The sequence below is a fragment of the Martes martes genome, assembly GCF_963455335.1.
Source record: "Martes martes genome assembly, chromosome: 8".
Lineage (NCBI taxonomy): Eukaryota > Metazoa > Chordata > Mammalia > Carnivora > Mustelidae > Martes > Martes martes.
The window spans coordinates 57,260,600-57,282,145 of NC_137895.1; the positions used below are offsets into that span (position 1 = coordinate 57,260,600).

At 43.4% G+C, this 21,546-nt stretch overlaps 1 protein-coding gene across 2 annotated transcripts in view; it reads right to left on the reverse strand.

Annotated features, from left to right (window-relative positions):
• The window catches only part of PLBD1 (phospholipase B domain containing 1), a 53,334-nt gene extending 39,553 nt beyond the window's left edge, over positions 1 to 13,781 (reverse strand). The window contains exons 1-2 of one of the 2 annotated variants that reach the window (XM_080810025.1): positions 13,114 to 13,781; positions 2,433 to 2,652 (exon numbers count right to left, since the gene is read on the reverse strand). In XM_080810025.1, coding sequence (XP_080666151.1) covers positions 2,433 to 2,652; positions 13,114 to 13,222 — 329 coding nt within the window. In that variant the 5' untranslated portion in view covers positions 13,223 to 13,781. Of the gene's footprint in view, positions 1 to 2,432; positions 2,653 to 12,722; positions 13,002 to 13,113 lie in introns of those variants that run through there. The other variant, XM_080810026.1, reaches the window with a different exon arrangement.
• Between the last annotated feature and the right edge of the window lie 7,765 nt (positions 13,782 to 21,546).

The following is a 21,546-nucleotide window of genomic DNA, read 5'->3' on the forward strand; positions in this document are numbered from 1 at the left end:
TTCCCAAGAAGAGTCTCTCAACTTTTCCTTAATGATCCAGTATCACTAGGATTACTAGACTCACCTCTTCCTCACTCCTGATCATTCATGATCACAGGGGGATCCAGTTGGTCTGAAGGGAGGGAAGACTCAGTTTCCAGGTCCTTAAAATAGGTTACAATATACAGGAAGTTGCTTCTATTTATTTATTTATTGTTTTTTTAGAGAGAGAGAATGTGTGGGTGTGCACTGGGGGGAGGGGCATAGGGAGAGGGGAAGAATCTTAAGCAGGCTCCACACTCAGCACAGAGGCCTCGATCTCACGACCCCGAGATCATGACCTGAGCCAAAAGCAAGAGTCGGACACTCAACCAGCTGAGACGCCCAGGTGCGCCAGGAAGTTGTTTGTTCCATCTTAAAAGACTCACGCGTGTCAAATTTTCTTTGAATGGACAGGGCAAAGACGCAGAGTAAGCAAACAAACAAACAAAAAAAACCCAGTTATTGAATAATAGCTAAGTGTTTTTCTTCTAAGAAATAAAATTTTTACTCTAATATAGAAGCATTTAAGAAGCTACTAAGAGAATTGATATTAACCCATATTCCTTGGATCTTCTTCATCAATGGATAAAAGTACTCAAGGGTAGGTCAATGCTTTATCTTAAGAATAAGGGTAGGAGTGCCTGGGTAGCTCAGTGGGTTAAGCCTCTGCCTTCAGCTTAGGTCATGATCTCGGGGTCCTGGGATCAAGCCCCGCATCAGACTCTCTGCTTGGTGGGGAGCCTGCTTCCTCCTCTCTCTCTCTGCCTGCCTCTCTGCCTACTTGTGATCTCTGTCTGTCAAATAAATAAATAAAATCTTAAAAAAAAAAAAAAGAATAAGGGTAAAATGATAAAGTCACCCCTAGAAGTGAGATATAAAAATTTATGTTTTTCTGAGACATAAGAATATCAGACATTCCACCTTCATCAGAAGCCTTCTGGCAAACTCCCTAAAATTCCTGCTGTGTGATACCTATCTGCACGGAAGACATGCTCATCCTCACCACAATCTTGGATTAGAGCTGCTCCCACAAATCTCAGTTTCCCTTAAAGGGCCATTATGTATAGCACTCATGACAACCTAGTATATTTATAGGCACACAACTTCACTCAAATTACTTCTCTAAACCTGCAACTCAATTTAAATAATGCAATCAGAACTAGTAGGTACACAGTAAATATAGATTTGCAGAAAAGGATGAAAAGTTCAGATTCTATATTAAATATATTTATATAAAATACAGTTTTAAACTTTTTTTAAACTTTTGGGTTTTGTGGGGGTTTTTTGGTGGGGAGAGGGGTGGAGGGAGAGGGAGAGAGAATCTTAAGCAGGCTCCATGCCCAGCATGGAGCCTGACAGTGGGCTCAGTCGCATGACCCTGAGACCATGACTTGAGCCAAAATCAAGAATCAGATGCTTAACCAACGGAGCCACCCAGGTGCCCCAAACATGTTTTTAAAGTCTTAGTCCATTTATAAAGTTTTATGCATCCCTGAGTAGTATATCATTAAGGGGACCTGTATGGTAGAGTAACAAAAATTTGGTATAAAAAGAAAAACAGGAATTTCTAGTTCATTAAAAAAAGAGCTATCAGAGCACAAGAACTAGTTATTCAACATTTGATATAATCTCCAGCACTTAGAAACAAATTAAGATTAGCCCTGAACTTATTAAGGTGCCTTACTAAGGAAAACACAATAGGGTTTGGTTAAACTCCCCACAACAGTCTAGGTCACAGAGAATAAAAGGAAAAAGCCAAATCATCAAGACACTTTTTATATCAAAGAAAGGATGAGGCTTGTTTAAATGAGTTGCAACTTTCTTTTCCTTAAAGAGCTTATCTTGGAAAAGGATGTGTCCTGATTGCATTATTATTAACTACATCTTTGTTACTTTCACAAGACACAGGAAAGATGTAAGAATCAAATAACAATAGAACTGGAAGGAATATTTATATTAGACATCAGGGTTTCAATTGAAAATCCTTGCCCACTTGAAAGTATTGTTTTAAGACTGTTGAAAAAAAATGCTCTTATATTTTAAATTTAACGAATCTTCTGTGTTCAGTGCTTCTTGGTCACTTTACCTATAATTTTCTTTGTACCAGACAATAAATGGCTAGTAGGATAAAATGGCTGAGCTGTATTTTAAAACAGTTTCACCAAAAGGAAAGATTTTTAAGTGCCACGAGAATGGAAGAATGCCACAGTTGGGGGCTTTTTTCCATCCAAGTCAGGTACTGAATAGAGGTGAAAATGTGATTCTGATCATGTTTCGATCACATGAGGGGCACCTCAGATACTTTCCAGTTCTAATGTCCAATGTCAGGAAGACAGGAGCCACTGGTAGACAAAGAAAGGGACAGAGTTGCCTGGTAGTTCTCCACCACAACTAAAGATTGAAGTACTTACGGGGCAGTGAGGTAACCCTCCAAAAAGCCAGCCACAAACATGGTGATCTCATTGCTCAGGGTCTGAGAACCATACCCCGCTCTGATCTCCAGGATGCCCCAGCCTGTGGTTTTCATAGAGTCATTGTAAAAGCCATAGGCGTCCCCATTCCTGTCCAGTACGTTTTTGACTTCTACTGTCTTTTCAGCAGGCATCCAGTATGCGGTTGCATAGTAGACTTCTGAAAGAAAAGAAGAAGCAATAATAATGGGATGCTATTTAACTGATTTGCTGATGCACTTTTTCCCATGTAACCAATAATTTCACCACGTTTGCTTTTAGAGAATCCATTCTGTTAGAACTGGGAAATCTGCCACTATGGTTTGTCCTTGTTATAAGTGGGGAAAAACCAGAGCCTGATCAAGAGGGATGAGCTCAGAGCACAGTGAACTAGGTCAAAGTTGGGGGGAAGTAATTAGAGCATCATAGAGGTGGGTCTAAATGCTTCATCCTCAGAGATGAGATTCTGGGCAAGGTCAGAGTTAGAGCCCTTGCTCAGCTCTTACTTCAACCAAGCATAGGGTTCATGTACATGGTCCATAACATATTTGATCCCCAAGGCAGTTGGACCAAAGCATCCATATTCTCAGGCATCTTATACTATCTCTCTTGCCTAATTCTTCACACATGACATTAGATTCCTATTTTGCAGAAAAAAAAAAACAAACAACAAAAAACTATCACCTATGAGCCTCTCAAGTTCTTGATAATTTTGTGAATATATCCTTACAAATCCTATAGCCATCTCTCTCTCCTCGTTCACCTCAAACCCTCTACCCATGCTATGGATCAACCCTTCTTACTTCTTTGGGAACTTTGTTCCATCCTGTGTCTTCTTGTTCCTGCACCCTAACACTCTCTTCGTGCAATGGCTCCTCTAATTTAGCGTACTGACATGCTCCATTGTCTCATGCCTAAGGGCAAACCAATCACAGAAGCTCTCTCTGGATCCTGGGACCAGATTTGGCCATTGCCAGAATCTCTCACTCCTTTCAAGAAATTATTACAAATATTACAGAGCACATTGTGTCACGGGCTATGCGAGGTACCAGTGAGAGAGCTGTGAATATGACTGGCCCATTTCCAAACCTCATCCTTTAGAAAGAGGAACACACACCCCACTTCCTCATCTTCCTCCCATCAGCCTGCTACAGTTTGCATCCATGCCCACCCTGCTACTGGCACTGTTCTGGCTTGGGTCACTAATAACATCCTTGAATCCTAATGTCACAAAAGCTGCTGAGAGCATTTGACCCTGGTGACCACTTGTTATTAAAAAACTCTTTCCTTCCATGCATCTGGGATGACATGAATCTGCATCTTCTCCTGCTCTGCCTGCTTACTTCCTCATTGTCCCCAGGCTTTCTTTTTATGTTGTAAACCCAACAGCACACTCGGTAACACCACCTGGAAGATTCTGTAAGCAAAAAAAATTCAAAATATCCAAACAAGAACTATTATGCTGCTCTCTCACCCATCCTCCACCTTCTGCTTTCTATCTCTGTTATCCTTCTATCTGAGACCCAAGCCCATCCAGGCCCCCTCTCTCTCCTGCAAACTCATCTTGAATCAGGGCCTCCCAACCATCTCTCCCTCCAGTCTCTACCTCTATAGCCCCACCTTTCCATGCTACCTCAGATATCACAACTAGCCTGTACTAGAAGAAAGGCCCTTTTCAAGGTGCCTCTGACCTGTAATTCATCCTTCGCACTCTACCAGAGTGACCTTTCTAAAATGCAAATAATTTGTTTACTTGCCTACCAAGATCTTCATTGACTTCCATTTCCTAGAAATAAAATTCTTTGGCTACGCTCTTGGGCTTCATCATCTGCTTTCTGCCTATGCTATGCAGCTTCACCCACCACCCCCATGCACTTTGTCATCTGGAAGCCATCATATACCACTGTCCAACCTGCCATGAGCTGGTTCAACACCTCTGACTTTGCATATGCTGTTTCGTCCACCTAAGAGTTTCTCTCTTGTTAACCATGTAGCTATCTCAAAAGTGCTACTTAAGACTTGGGAAGCAGCACCCCTTTGTGGGGGCTGACTCGGTCTACAAGTTCAATGTCACTTGCTTGTAGGTACATCTTCTTTGGACCTATCACACTATAACTCACATGCCTTCTGCCGCTCCTAGCCTGTGAGCTCCTGGAGGCCAAAGACTCAGAACTACCCTAGTGCCTAGCTTCTCACAGATACTCAGCAAGTATTTGTGAAAGGAAGGGAGACTTAGGAAGAAAGAGGGAAAAAGGAATGGAGAAAGGAAATGGTATGTGATGCATTTGTTTCTTGGCCCAAGAAACTATTGGACAGCTGCTCAGGTTGAAGACCAATTTATATTCATGTCATCAAAGAGCTGGGAAGAGGCCAGAATGACTCTCAGGTTCTAGACTGAGCCTCAGTGGATGGATGTTGTTGTATTATTCAATGAGAGAGGGAGCAGAAGGGTATAGGTCTGGGAGGAAATAGGAGTTTAATATTGGACATACTGTGTTTTCAGTGGTTAAGATACCAGAAGGTTCAGGACCCCTGAGTGGCTTAGTCAGTTAAGCAACTGCCTTCGGCTCAGGTCATGATCCCAGGGTCCTGAGATTGAGCCCCACATCGGGCTCCCTGCTCAGCAGGGGGCCTGCTTCTCCCTCTCCCTCTGCCACTCCCCTTGCCTGTGCTCTCCTGCTCCCTCTCTGTTAAATAAATAAATACAATCTTTAAAAAAAAAATTATACAAAAAAAAGATGCCAGACGGTTCAGATTAAGTGTTTATATATAGTTATCTGTTGTCAACGTTAAAAATTGACTCAACATCTTATTATTTTATTTTGATGCAAAGATTGTCTATCAAATAAGTGCTAAAGGTATAATCTTAATACTAGAGTATCATAGCACTTTGTCCCAAGGGGGCTGGGTGATTGGCTGGATTTGGTCAGGCTTAGAAGCTAAAGCTGATTATGGCCCTTAAAGAAAGAATAACCCTGAGTAGGAAAGTCCATTTACTTCTGAATAAAGTCATGACTATAATGGCCGACTTTCTTTAAAAATGGCTAAGTGGAAATAACAATGTTCATAAACAGAGATAGGTTCACAATACTTTCACAGACTTCTGGTGATGAATAATAAGTCTAATTGTTAGTAAAGCCAACCGGCCACAATTTGACAATTATGGGTAGCATCCACAGAAACATCCCTTCTTCCAAATACAATAAATGTGTTCTCCAAATGGAGTTTGGATCACCGTGTCAGAGCCTCAGGCTTTCCCCAGCTTTCCACACACATTCTCTTCTACCCTCGCCTCTAGTGAGTCTTGTAGGGAAGTGAAGGAAGCATGGCTGACTAGAAACATAGCAGCTGCAAACTGCTGCATCGAGGGGGAGTGGGGTGTGTGCAGGGTCATAAACAGAAACTGTGAAGGGAGGAAGGAAGGTGAACCAGCCTTCTGGGGCTCTTCCCTTTCAGTTCTACCCACATGGAACAATTTTTTCTTTGTTCCCTTCTCCCAAATCTTGGCACTTCTCCTTGAACACTGTGGCCTTGCTAACTTCACCTTCCCTTCCAGCAACCCCTTTTGCCATAAACCTTGGCTTGCTCTCCATCCAAGCCATCAAGGGCTGTATTTTCACTGTTGCTGGAACTACGTAATTTCCTGACTACAAATAATACACTTCCTCAAATCGGTGTTTTTTTGATACTAATGTGCCGCCAGGCATTAAAAAAAAAAATTCCCTTTAGAGAATTCAATGATAAAAATGTACTGCTAACAAACTGACCAAGTGAGCAAGTACTTTGCGAATTAGGCCAACATCTGCGTTTCTTGCTCCACCCCTAAATGATGTTATCTCTCCCTCAACGTTTTCTCCATGCACCGACTCTTTCTGGATTTCCTGATACCACACTACTTTCTGATTTTCTTAAATCCTTTGATAGTTTAAGCCATTTTACATTTCTTTTCTTTTTCTTTTTTTTTTTTCAAACATCTCCATGTTGGGAAGCAGATGTTGTAAAAAGGATAACTGCAAAAAGGTAGACCAAAATCACATTCTTGGAATTCCACTCTAGCTTTATACACGCTCTGTGAAGGCAGGCACAGGTCCTGCTTACGGCTCTATTTCCTGGGAGCACTGGACGGACCCAGCATAGTACTGTTTCTGGGATGAGTCTAGTTTAATTGTGTGTGTTCTAATGAAAGTGAAGTTTATCAGAATATTCACAGAAGTTAATCTAAAATAACTCAAGTCATTATACCTTCAAGCTCAGGGAAGGGGTTCAGATGGTTGAACCCTCAGAAGGATGGTTCAGATGCCCAAGGGGCAAACGCCATGTCCCCCTAGACTGGTGAGAAGGGAAGTGAGATTTTAAAATCTTTAACAGCAACATCTTCAAAGTCAATGCACTTGATAAATTTCTGCTGAATGAATGGGAACGTTACTTTATAAAAACAGAGTCTTTTTCTTGTATAGATAAAGATGGAAGAAGCCTCCTCCTTTTTATATTTCTCTCAACATAAAAACCTAAATGCCCAAATTAAATTTATTTACTTGTGTATTCTAATATTTTCTATGAGTTGTTTTCAGTGGGGGAAAAAAAATCCTAACCCTGTCTTAGAATTTGTAAAATAGTTGTAAGTGGCCCAAATCGCTCTCTCCTGTATTCGGAACCTATTTTTCCAGGCGGGCACTTTATTCATGATAGAGTAAATGGTTTTTAACCTGGAGCGATGCAATTTTACCTAATATATTCAGTAAGTTACATAGAGAAAAAGAGGAAGAAACATGAAAGGGCAGACACAGAAAATATGAGAGAAAATATTTTTAAAAATTAAGATTAATCTATTCAGATTGAGTTTAGCTGACACTTCTCTAATCCTGATCCTTAAATCGCTTTTGTCTTTTATGTCCATTGGACGAAAGGTCTCTGTATTTCTTGGTCTACCTTGGCATTCTACTTCCTTCTTTGAAAGGATTCAGTAAATTGATATCTGGTTTTTAGATTTGCTTTGACTCTTCAGCAGAAAATAACTGATTCATGATAAACAGCCTTCAGGCAACAACATTCTAAGGGTTTCTGCTCTCACTCCCGGAAGAAATCAGAGCCTAGGACTCTTGCTGAAGGGGGGATTATTCTGGGAACGGGAAGGGGGGATGGGGAATATGAAACAGGGAAGGAGAGAAAGCTAATTCAAAGGTGCAATCTGCGATGGCCCAAACAAGGGTGGAGATAAGCCCCTGAGACCCCATCCCAGGGATGGAAGGAGGAACATTTAACTACAGCTGCCCATCTTGCATTGGTCAAAAGTTGCCCTGTGAGGGGTTAAATCACTCTGTCTAGGTTTGCAAGTGCTCGGGTGTGAAATGGTTATGATGCCGGAGAAGCCTGAGGTATAAAGCAAGGTATCTTTGCAGGGGGGCTAGGGTGAGGGGAGGCCCCTCGAATTTACAGCAGCTGAAGCTCTCATAGACAACAGTGAGGGGATGTGAGGTGGGAGGCATACTCTGGCCAATATATTAGGGAAGCAGAAAGGGATACCGCTTTAAAAAAACAAAATGCTAATACAGAAAAATCCTGGAGATTTACTTGGATCTGGAAAGATCCCTTTCCTTCATCCCCTCAGAACGAACCTATTCTGTCTACACTGCTAGCTTCAACCAGAGTTTTTGCTAAAAGTCCTGTCAATAGAAAGTCAACTTTGCCCCTCATTTGGCGCTATTAGCTCACTCTTCATCTACATCACTATTTAGTTATATATATATATATATTTGTATGTATGTGGTCAAAAATTTAGTTACAAGCTCCTTGAGAGTCAGGGGGTGGCATCTGTTTTTTCATTGTATTGACTCCTTTGGGGTGAACAGTGTTTTCTTGCCTACATCCCAAACTTCCACACCGCCTGGGAAGGAGACAGATTGGGATTGAGTCTCTGTCTATTCATTCTTGATTTCGGGTTGTGGGTTCGAATTTTGGAATCTTAGATGTGTAAATGCTGGTTTGAATTAACTCGCCACTACCTCACCTGCTGGGATGGTAACTCATTTGCAAGGCTAGCGGACACACTTCAGAGCAAGCTCTGAATCAAGAGATTTCACAATTTCCCATTGGAAGATTGTAATCTGGTAGTGTTGGTGCAGACAGAGGTTCAAGTTTTAGATCAAAGTTTCCTCATATTTTCACTACCTCTCTTAGTTTCCTTTACCCCATTGAGTAAGTTCCTGTTTTGCCATAGTGCAAAGAAACAACATAAAAACATTAATAAATTTTCTAGCCACATCTTAGAGTGCAATTTTCAAGTGATTGTGAAAAAGAACTTGTAGGAGCAACTGGAACTTACTCTATTAAAAAAAAAAAAAAAGACAAAGCATAAATGCATTTTAAAAAAACTTAAAATGCTGAACAAAATAAATCCTTTGAGAGTCATTCCATTTTTGGTGCTGCTACCTATCTTGCTAACTCGAGAGTTAATGCTTGATAAATTAGAATTTTTTTAAAAACCCAAAAGATAACAGGTGACAAAGATTAAAATAATGCCTAAAAAAGTGAAAACAATAATTTCTGTTCTGCATGTTAGAAGTTCCAAGCTGAAGTTCACGTGATGTGCAGTTTACCTATTATGAAAAATGTGTCTAAAATGTTCTATCTCCTCAGGTCACTTTACAGCTACCAAAAAAAAAAAAAATTGAAATAAAAAAAATAAATAAAATGTTCCATTCTCAATTTAAAGACTGAAGGGGAGAATCTTTTAAACATTTTTTTCTGGAGAAAGATTTTGATCTTTGCCATCAGATTAATATTTCCAGAAGGACTAGGAAACAAATTTTAACAATAAAGAGGAATGGGCACTTCCCACAGAAATTCTTCTGGAACTTAGCTTGTATACATTTTTTTATTTTTTTATTTTTTAAAGATTTTTATTTATTTATTTGACAGAGATCACAAGTAGGCAGAGAGGCAGACAGAGAGAGAAGGAGGGGAAGCAGATTCCCCGCTGAGCAGAGAGCCCGATGTGGGGCTCGATCCCAGGACCCTGGGATCATGACCCGAGCTGAAGGCAGAGGCTTTAAACCACTGAGCCACCCAGGCGCCCCTTGTATACATTTTTATAAACAAACTGATAGAGAGCACGAAAAAAATGTCCGGGTTTACAGACAGCACCGACTTCTTTTGGGTCTGAAACGTTAAGACAGTGGGGATGAGCTATAGGAAGATTTAGTGGGGCTCAGAAAGATGGAGAAGAGCTGGGAAATGCTAAAGCAGGCATGGTTGATAAAATGGCACATAGAAAAATCAAGGTGATGGCAACCAATCAGTGGTAACCCAGGAAAGCTACCTCGGGCTCTGCTCGCTGTTTCCTGAAGCACCCGCCCAACGTGCCCCTGTACGCTCCAAGTCCCTGCAACGCTGGGCCACGATTAAGGAAAAACCCTGCTTTTATAACAAGCTATTACCTCATAGCACATAGATTATCGGCTGCGGTTCTGGTTGCCTTATCCAAAGATCTGTGCTGCCTTTCCGGAGAAAAAGCAACTCCAACGGCCAATAATAACGGTCACTCAATTATGGAGTCCCTACTGTATACAAGACCCTGTTCCTCACCTTAGGAGGCAGATACTCCAGTCCCCATGTAACAGATGAGGGAACTGAAGTGTAGAGATAGATAACTGGCTGAAGGTCACACAGTAAGTACTGGAACCAGGATTCAAACACAGGCAGTTAGGCTCCATGCTCCCTGTTTCTGGAATTCCATACTACATCTCTAGTATTAAAATTGCAAAAATGAACTGCCACAGAAGGAATGAGCCACCACCTCAAGTGAACCTGGAGATCCAGAAAGCCCTCTGAATCAAAGGATCAACTGAGAACAGCCTCCACCAAAGGTCTACCAAGTCCCCTTAAGGAGCCTGAACAACTCCCAGATTGGCAAACTTCTCCACAACCACATTAAAGTACTTGCCTGGGGCACCTGGGTGGCTCAGTGGGTTAAAGCCTCTGCCTTCGGCTCAGGTCATGATACCAGGGTCCTGGGATCGAGCCCCACATCGATCTGCTAGGCAGGGAACCTGCTTCCCTTCCTCTCTCTTCCTCTCTCTGCCTACTTGTGATCTCTCTCTCTGTCAAATAAAAATCTATAAAATAAAATAGTACTGGCCTATCCAGAGAGGCAATGTGTTAGTCTCCAATGGGCACTGGTGAGCCATGGAAGCGTGGAAAAAGCAATGTCCCAGAGGCAAGGGCCAGCTGTGCTAGGTGAGCTCCACTACAAGCACCCAGAGGCTAACTGAAGCATCAGCCCTCCTGGGAAGCAAATCCAGCAGGCAACCAGCTTGAGAATCCCTGATAGGATCTTTCTAGTGTAATCTGATTACAAGAGAGTGGACGGGGAGGCTATGCAAAGGTCCCATCTGCTAAAAATCCATTATGGGTGTTTTGGTGAACAGATTTTGGTGTCTGTCAGGGTGAATCAGCTTCTTTGTATCTGATTGGCTCTAGAGCACGGGAAGGAATGCATTTCTCAAATCTAGTCCTGCAAGTCCAGGGGCCAGATGTGGAACAAGTTTTACCAAGGCACAGAGCACCTTATAAATCTCTGAGTAACCAACCCGTCTCTTTTCTAGTGTGACTTCACTACACACACCACCAAGAAAAATTACAGAAACAAATATGGGTCTCTCCAGTCTGGAAGGATAAAGGCAATGCTATTCTACGACTGAAGTCCACACTAGTTTGGAAGACAGGCTAAGAGGAATGTGCAATTGTTGGCCAATATTTCTGGAATAATGAATCTGCAAAGTTATTTTTGGATTAACAGGTGCACATTGGTAGATATAAAGATCATTCCAGGAAGATGAAAATGCAATCCCTTTGGTGTGTGTTGGGTACCCATTAAAGTCAGAGTACTGAGCTGGGCACTTCAGAGAAAACGTGACAAGAAAGAGGTAGCAAAGGCTCTGTTCTCTGCCCGCATGTGCCTGGCAGTGTAGCAGTAGGGTAAAACAAAGAGCCAAAAGTTACACGGGAAAGCAGGTTGGTTTGGATGCAGCAAAGGAAACAAGGTTCACATCTGTTTGAAAGAGTGGGCATGGGTTTCACCAGCTGTTCCTCAGGCCATAATAAGAAGTCTTCTTCGGATTGCCAGGCCCCGTGCTGTCAGGATCACTGGCCACAGAAATGCCCTCAGTCTTTGCCTTGACTCCTGACCATCCTGGCCAGACCTCAGCTGAGTATCTATCTGGGGAAGTCAGTTTAAGCAGCTGTTTCTTGCCAGGGGTTCTCTTCTTGAATAAAGAGTGCCTCATCTTCAGAAAAACAGTATCTCCTTCTCACTCCTCAGACTGCCTTCTATCTAAGGAACACTTTAAACAACTCACACAATTCAAAAGGACAGAGAAGTTAGAGGGTTTCACTCAGCATTCCAGACACAAGAAGCCATTTCCATTTCCGGAGCACTTTTAGCCTGCTCCAGGTATGCCTGAAGGAGCAGGTTGTCGGGGCGCATAGGGTGGCTGGAATGCCCCCTGCACGGTGCAGGTAAGGAACAGAATGGGGCAGATAAATCAACAGTCAGGAGCCTAGGGGTGCATGCCTTCTGACCCCAGAGGCGCGGGCAGTTTAAAAGCCTAGAAAGATTTAAGAGTGATTAAGAGGGCAAGTTGCAAAAGCAAAGGCCGTGAAATCTGCTAATTGCGGTTACTTGTGGATGGAAGGTGGTGCAGTAAGAATCTGTACACTCATTTGGGAGAGGGTTCCCTCTCCGAAACCCCACCCTATCCCACCCTATTCTTGCACAAGGTCAGCACAGAAAAGGGCTTGGAAGTATAGCAAACTTAATCCTCTCTTAAGATTACTTTTGAAGTCTTTCGAGTTTCTTTGGTTAATTTTAGTCTTATCCGTCGGGAAGAAAACTGACAAATCCAGTACTTTTTTTTTTTTTTTTTTTTTTGGTAGGGATAAAACCTGTCCTAGGAAGAAGGGAGTAGTTAAGTAAATACCGTGTGGCAATTCAGCTCTGCCTTCGCTTGCGGTGTATCTTAACCCAAGCTCCTTAATTTCTCTCAATTTCGAATGGTCTGTAGAATGGGGGTAACACTCCTATTTAGGGTTCTAGTAAGCACTGTATGAAAAGCCCTTTAGCACGCTGCCTGGCCCCTATCAAGCTGACAATACCAGGCTGCACTTACTTTAAACCAAAGTCATAGGTAGTTCAGGAAAAAAACAAAACAAAACAAAAAACAAACAAAAACACCTGACAGCTCGGAATCATACCTCTATGATGTGAATAAATATATTTAGATGTCCTTTGGCCGCGCTTTGGGGACCAGTCGAGGCTCAGCAAGCCCAAGAGCCGCGCCGGAGCGCACTGATTTGTTCGCCAAGAACTCCGGACCCCCTTCTGAAGTTCGCCGCCGCGCAGCCCCTGCCCTTCCCGGGGTCCGTCCCTGAGCTCCGGCGGGCCTGGAGCGAGCTGGGGCCGTGCCCCCAGCCCGCCGCGTCCACCCAGAACCCCGCCACCGCCTGGCGGTCAACTTGGCCCAGCCCGGGCGCGGGCGGGAGCGCACGGAGCGCCGGGCAGGCGCAGCGCGGGCCAGGCGGACGCCCAGGGCCGCGTGTCTGCGGACTCCCCCTCCCGGGGCCCCTGTGGGCGCCCATGGCTCACCTGCCAGGCTCGGCGGCACCGCGGCGGCCACCAGCAGCAGCAGCAGCGGCAGCAGCGGCGGCGGGGCGGGCGGCGTGGGCAGCGCGAGGTCCCGGCTGCGGCGGGGCATGGCTCGGCGGCCGCGACCTGCCCCGGGTGGGACGAGGCAGCTGGTGCTGGAGCGGCTCTGGAGCCGGCAGCGGGGCGCCGCGTCTCCGAGGTCGGGGCGTCCTTACTCTTCCATTAGTCCTGCCGGGTTGGGGCTTTTAGGGGCGAAGAAGCCTCACGTGGCTTCGGGAGCAACCTTTGCCCCGCTGGCAAAGGCGGGTCCTTTCTGACCCTCTAGCGCCCTGTGGGCTGAGCTGAGAAAGTTCCCCGGCTGCGCTTCTGGGACCTGACGAGGCTCCCGGCCACTTTCTCTGCGCTCGTAGGGCAGTTTTGGGGCCCAAGGCTTGAACAGACCCGTTCAGGTCAACACCGCCAGCCTCTGTCGCCGGGGTCAGCCTCTCGGCCACTCGTCTGCAGCGGCGGGGATGAGGCACCCTGAGCCGCGGTGACATGCATGCCCCGTGCCTACACGCAGCTCCGGTTCTGGGCCATTCTGCAGTGTCTTCGCGCGGCCCGTACTCCTCAGTGATCACTGCTTTTCCAGCTCAGGCTGTTTAACCTACACCCATTTGCTGGGGCCCAAGACTTCCCAACCTTCGCTTTTCCCTTCATTGGCTGGAGCCACCATAGACTGTGATTCAGACGGGGCTGAAACTAGATCTATTTCTGAGCCCCTGGGAAGTCCCCATTTCTGTGCCAGGTAGGGTGACATTGTGAAGTAGGCAAAAGTATGCCTTGAGTGACATTGTGAAGTTGGCAAAGGGTGCCCTAGGTGACATTGTGAAGTAGGCAAAAAGCATTTTATTTTTTCAATAACCATTTATTGAGCCCATCTTGTGTGCCCAGTGCCTGGAATATAAAGACCCACCAAGAGCTTGACCTACTGCTGGCGAGGAGGACAAAGCCATATAAATAAACAGGTGCTGAGAAGTGGCCATTAGTGCCATCATAGAGCTATGGCGAAGGTACTGTGTGGGAACCCGGGATGGGACAAGCCACTACTCCAGAGCTGGGGGGCAAGGCACCCCACTCTTCTCTCCTGGTCTTTCTTCTAAGCTTAACTGAGGTGTCAAGGGAAGATGGGAAGGGAGGCAGAGAAACACTTTTCCTAGAGGGGAAATAGATTTATAATTGTTAGAAATAAATCTAGAACAATTATATCAAATCTCTGTGCAAATTATTGAACACAAGTCCCAAGTCATCATTTTTGTTTGGTGACTGCACCTAGCACAGTGTCCAGATGATAATATCACTTAATGAATGAAGGAACTGAGGACACTGTAAAGACTGCACATTTTTCCTCGAGTTAGAAAATTAAAGTGAAGGAAAATTATGAGCATTCTGTTTGTGCCATGTTGGGAAGAGAGCTACCTTAGGACATTCAAAGTAGTTGTGCCACCCCAGATGTTTAAGTCATGCTACCTTCTACCATTACTAACACTTCCAATCCAAGGAGCCAAGTTTTTGGATATGAGCATGTATATAAAAATACCTGATGTGAGCTACGAGGCACCAACTCATCTCTTATGTGGTCATCAAATGTTTGTTCACTTCCATGTTCCAGACATAGAGTAATAAGATGGACAGAGCCCCTGCTCTCACAAAGCTTGCATTCTAGAGGGGGAAGCAAATTACGCAAATAAATTAATTCGATCAGGGTTTCTCACTGTCAGCATTGTAACATTTTGGATGATACAATTTTTTGTTGTGTGTGGGGGGGTGGTTTCTGGGCATTCCCTGGCCAGTAGCCACTAAATGTCAGTTATCACCCCTCCCTCCAAGTTGTGACTATTTCAAATGATTTCAGACACTACCAAATGTTTCCCTAAGGGGAAAAATTGTCCTCAGTTGAGAATCACCGGATTGGATGATGATAAATCTCGCCCTCTTTAAATTGGCGGGGTTTACATATCTGGGAGGGAAATGAGCAGCAAAACCCACACCAAAGCTGAGGGGAGGAGGACCACAGAAAATGTGGACTGTAAAATGCTTTTATCACTTTTCTAGCAGACATATGTGGTTGGGGGCTACTTACCATCCATTCATTACCTTATTTCTGGTACTACTTTTTCATGAATCTGGACTCCACTGGTTTAGAAGTTTCCGTGAGCAAGGGAAGAGGCATGTTTCCATCAAGAGACCTAACGATAGTTTCATTGAATTGGAATTTGAAATTGCTGCCTGGTCTGCACTGGACTTCTTTGGGGAAAAAAAGGAGGGGGGGGGGGTAATGAATGGGATTTTAGTGCTGGTTAGAGGGATTGAGCCTGACAATGAAATGGAAATAGAGCTACACAGTAATGGGGTGAGTGGTAGAAGGAGCCCAGGGGAGTTCCTGGTCTCTCACCATGTCCTAGTGAAATGATTAATGAATTTGCTGTCCCCTCACCTAGGCAGCACCGCCAGGGACTAAGGCTCTTCACCCCAATGGACACATAACCCCCACCAGTTGAGATGTTGGCCCCGGGAGATAGCTGGGTGACCAGTTACAGAAACAGAGACAGTAAGTAGCCTCTGTATTTCTTTCCTTGCTGTAACATATCTATGATGAATTCAAAATGTTAGTTTCAGAATGAAATGTACATAATTAAATTTATTTCTTTTTTAAAAGGTATACTTAGCGTTCACTTATCCACTAATGGTAGAGATTTTAGGATGTCAAATTTTAGGTTCCTCAGCCTCAGTTGGGCTAAGTCCTTAGTATCCTTCCCTCATTTTCTTGACATTGATTTTTGTTTCAGGGGGCTTATGTATTGACCTGGTACTGGATGAGAGGCATCTACTGTGTGAGTCGTCCTCTTGGCCTGGTGGCCTCCCTCGAGGTTTATCTCTTCTGGTCCTTTATCTGTGGTTCTTGGCCTTGGGTCTAGATTCTTAAGTACTGTGTAAATTAGTTAGGGTAATACTAGCTACTATTACAAATAAACTCCAAAAGTTCAGTGGGTTAATACAATAGAAGTTTATGTCTGGCTCATATCCCTGTTCAGTGTGGGAGTTCTTAATATGTTTGTGGCTTTCCTTCATTTAGAAATTTAGAAACCCTGCCTCCTTTCATCTTGTGGTTCCATGATTCCCTCAGGCAGAGGTTCCCAAACTTTCTTGGTTCACAGTGTCCTTGGAGTCTCAGTAATACATTCTTGGAGCTGCAGACCAAAAGAAATATCTAATGGTTCCTTTTATTTAGTAGTTAGGGCCAAACAATGTAATAATAGTAGTTTGCTCAATGTCCTGGGACAACACTATGTTTTCTTCAAAAATCTATGATATCCCACATACACCCTTCAAAGTTCATTATGATGTGTTCTACTGATATTACTATTTACTGTGAACATTTAATATAGTCTAGGTATGACTTGTGACTTCATTATGGTTGGCAAACTGGATGCAGAAACCAGGACCTTAGGACTTCAGAGTCTTTTCTTCTAGCCGAAAGAAGGGGGAATTTGTATGGGGAACATACTCTGGCCTTTTAATCACTTTTGCTCATTGTCCAGCTGCAATATCTAGACATATTGTCATACCTATATGCCAAAGACGCTGGGAAATGAGGCCATCACCTCTCCATAGTGAAGCAAGATTTTTAGTAGGTAGCTAGCTGTTTCTGATACCATTGGCAACCTCTCCATCCAGACTTGGTTTCCTTTGGGTCCTTTGGTTCATTCTCAGGTCTTTCCGATCCCTGGGGTGTGGCAGTAGGGACTCACAGATACGCTAGTCTAGTGTGTCAATCAATGAGCCTATTGGTGCTTGACCTCCCCCATTCACTGCCAGTACAACTCAGGTCTGAGTGGGGGACACATAACTCCATTAGCAAGATCAGGAGCTACATTCTGGAAAACTTAAAGATCATCTCCTCTGCTCTGGTAATTCTAGACAGGTCTTAAGTTTCTATTACCAAGTATTTCCACACCCCACCCCACCCATAAACTAGGCGACTCATGCCCTGGGGGAGGGGTGGTGTTGGCTCTTGCATCCAGCAACTAGGCATTTCTCTTATCAACTCTTCAGACTTTTTACTTCTTTTTACTTCTTTTAATTCAACATTATTACAATTCTTATTCCAATTTGTTGTTCTTGAATAAGCCATTTTATTTCAGTCCGTGTCTTTCAATTTTCCAAGCCAAGTTTTTGAGTATTTTAAAATGTTTTTCTCTCCCAGATGCATAGAGCTTATAATCTTATGGCTTTGAAGATTATGGCCTATGTCTACTCGAGACCTCAAAAGCCACACATTTTACTCTTTGATATTTCAATATTTTCATTTTCTCTCCCTTGAGCAAAATGCCTTAGATTCTTGGAATAAATAGAGTGATGGAAAATTTACTATATTAAACAGTTCTCAGAAGAAATATGTGGAGGGTAATGTTTTAGATTACTATCCAACTATTCCGTACACTTATGTTTGTAGCTGAATTTTCTTTGCTTTGGTATTCTTTCGCTCCGTCATTGTGTGTAGGTTGTATTGGTAGTTAAACTTACCATTTGGTCTACAGGTGTTGGAATAGAGAGTTTAAATTACTACAGAACCAAAGAAAAGGTGGATATTCTCCCAGAAATCCTGGGCTTGGGCTTGATGTCTGTAGAGTTCGTTTTGATTGCTTAGAACACAGTTTTGTACTGTTCACCCATCCTCCCTTCTGCTTATTTGCCTGCCCTTTATATAAGCTGCCACCCATTGTAATTTCTAGACTGCAAGTGTCTTGTAAGTTGGGTACACAAAAGAAGGGCTATCCCCGGACGGTGACTGTAAGCTCATGCATACGTCTTTGCTCCAGAGTCACCGCATGAGGGTGAGATGGACATCCAGAGATGAGAGATAAGAGAGAAGTTTCTGGACAAGTTGAATACTGATTCAGTGGTTTATTATTATTTTTTTCTACAGATGACAAACATGAACTTTTTGTCCAGCTGATAGACATTTTATCCCTATTTTTCCCTCCAAAGAGGCTGAAAAGGTCACTCCCTAATACTTTCAGGGGGCAGAGCATTTCCTGCGTTGTTTAAGGATGTAATTTGGTGCCTGACAGCTTGTTTTTCAAAGTGTTTCTAAACCTCTTTTTCTGTCTCTTTCCTAAATTCAGTGGCTAGATCTTGGAGTAGCTACCACTGGCTTCTTCTATTTATTTTTTTCTCTACTCTTAATATTTTACCATCATCTTCGTTCTACAGATAGAAGTACAAATGCCAAGTAAAAACAATTGCAGACAGAACCATTTCTTGGTGGCACCTAACCTTGACTGCAGAGGGGAACTATTCCCATGATAATTGTCCCTGCTTTTCTGTCAGGTTATAAGAAAGAATTGAAACCTGATGGGTAGGTAACAATGAGATGAAAAATGCTTGATTACTGTTTGATAAATCTGGCTACTACTGATATTTTTAAACACAGAGAATAAGAAGAAAATTTTAGGTAGTTAAAACAGCTAGGAATTAACATTATTAACCCGGGTCAAAACTGCAGAAAAATGTTACCAGGGAAAGACCCTATTTCAGTTTAGTTGAGTCAACTAAATGAGCATTTCCTGGACATAGGAAATTGAATTATGAGTTGTGCATATTAATTTTCCTGACAACCGTAGGCTGAGAAGGGAGTTCTGAAGGAGTGGTGCCAAGAGAGATTTGAACACTCTCTCTGTAGAGAAACACATACTGTCTGCTGTTTATCGGCTTCTTTTAAATAATTCAACTGAGTAAATTTAAAGATAAAACTGGCTTTATTCAACAATTCATGAATCGAGCAGCATTCCCTCTAGCACACAGAAAAGAGCTCCACTGAGCTGTAGAAAAGGAAAGGTTTTTAAAGGCAGAAAGGGGATGGGAAAAAGAAGTTATTCCTGCATAGAAGGCATTGTTTCAGGAAAGGTTGTCCTCCTGAGGGGAGGAGAAGTGGGGATTGCCTAACCAGTACTGACCTGGTAAGTCCAGGTTGACTGGTTAAAAATCACCATCTCTGGAGAAACCACAGTTAGGTTAGATATTAAGTTGTGGTTTACTGATGTGGGGCTTAGCACAAGTGATTCCATTGTGAGGCTGTTGTCTGTCTCTCTCTCTTTTTGAAACTCGTCTTAGCTGATTTACATCTTTGGAATCTTCTTATCCATGCTACCTCCAATACCTAAACTCTGGGTCCCCCCTTCCCTGCCCTCTCTTAGCAGCCAGCAGATTCCTTCTCTTAAAACAGATTCTCCAGGGTGCCTGGGTGGCTCAGCGGGTTAAGCCGCTGCCTTTGGCTCAGGTCATGATCCCAGTGTCCTGGGATCGAGTCCCGCATCCGGCTGCTTGCTCAGCGGGGAGTCTGCTTCTCTCTCTGCCTCTCCCTGCCACTCTGCCTGCTTGTGTGCTCTCTTTCTCTCTCTCTCTGACAAATAAATAAATGAAGAAAATCCTAAAAAAAAAAAAAAAAAAAGATTCTCTCAAGCCTCAATCCATCAGTCTACTGCCCTTGAGGCTAGACCACATTTCAGGCTTATCAGAGTTCTCTCTTAAAAAAGAGTTGTTCTCCCCTGGGGGCAACTGGATACCACCTACTAAGAAAATAGTAGGTTCTGAATTGGTACAGAAGCAAAAACAAAAACAAAAACAGAACAGTGGACATTCTGTTGGGGGGAGGGGATGTTACCTACAGAGCATTAAAAATCAGGTTAACTTTGCCACTGGAGAATCATCTACACACTTCTGAAAAGAGAAAAAGGTTGTGACCATAAAATTTTACACTGTGTTAATGTTAGTTCATGTATTAAGGTAACACATTTTCAAGGACTCAGAAAATAAAACTTTTTTAAAAAAATATTTATTTATTTGTCAGAAAGAGAGAGAGAGAGCACAGGCAGGGGGAGCAGCAGGCAGAGGGAGAAGCAGACTCCCTGCTGAACAAGGATCCTGATGTAAGACTCGATCCCAGGACCCTGGGATCATGGCTTGAGCCGAAGGCAGACCCTTAACCAACTGAGCCACCCAGGCATCCCAGAAAATAGGAGTTTTATCAATCATTTTTGAAAAAAATGACTTTGATATACTTCAACTGACTGACAAGTCAAGATGAAGACCTGAAGAATGGGGGAAGACATAAACATCGAGAGGGACATCTTTCACCCAGTTTGGTAATCCAAGACCCCAAATTCAGGATTCAAACTGCCTGTGTTCTCAGTTGGATTCAGCAACAAAGGGGCAGCTTGTCCTCAGTACTTCTGACTGGCAGGCCTGTATCTTCTCAGGTGGGGAACACAGGCAAAAGAAATGTAGAAAAACTATTAAAGCTCCTTTGCAGCCCATGGACAAGTGCTTAAGACAGGCAGGGTAACCTTCCTCCAGGAACGCAACAGTAGTCCAACCTCCAGGATCCTGTACATCTTTTTTAACATATAAAAATCCCCTCTTTTTAAAAGAAGATTTTATTTATTCATTTGACAGAGAGAGACACAGCAAGAGAGGGAATATAAGCAGGGGGAATGAGAGAGGGAGAAGCAGGCTTCCCGCTGAGCAGGGAGCCTGACACGGGGCTCCATCCCAGGACTCTGGGATCATGACCTGAGCCGAAGACAGATCCTTAATGACTGAGCCACCCAGGCACCCCTAAAAATTCCTTTTTTTTTTTTTTTTTAACACACAAGATATGTGTTAGCCTTCATCCTCCAAGCATATGGCCCACTGATACACATCTAAAGGGTCTCCTGACTCATGGCTTACTAGACCGTAGTTAGTTATCTTATCCAAACAACAGCTAACCCCTCAAGGTACTGGAAACCTTGCTTCCAAATTCTCGAGAGACTAACGCTATCCCTCACCTCCTCCTAACTTGAAAGTCTAGAATCAGTCACTCTTCACAAACCCAGACTAGTTCTTTCTGCCCACCAGTCTTCTCCCCATGCTTTAATAAAACCACCTTTTTTTGCACTGAAGATGTCTCAAGAATTCTTGCTTGACCATTTGCTCCCGAACTCCAACATTTCACACCACATTTTTTCTGCTTCCTATTCTTGCCCCATGACATGGCTGTATTTCTCAAGCTACCTGCTTCATAGCACAGGGCAGATTGACTCCTTGCTGTGGCTGATAACCATTTATAGCACTTGTAGCTGCTTTTCTGCTCAGCACTCACTACCCAGCAACTTGGTTGGAACACTATGTCAACAAGAATTACCTAACAGAAGCAAAGTTGCATAAAAACCATAATGGCCATCTGCATTGCCAAATAAATTGAGCAACGATTTTCTACATCCTGATAACTCCTCTTGGATAACGAGTCGTGCTTTTAAAAATTGGCTATGAAAAACAAGTGACTCAGGGGCAATCTATTAACAGTCCCAGAGCCCATCCTCTTATTGTTTCTCTTCTAGGGAATGATCT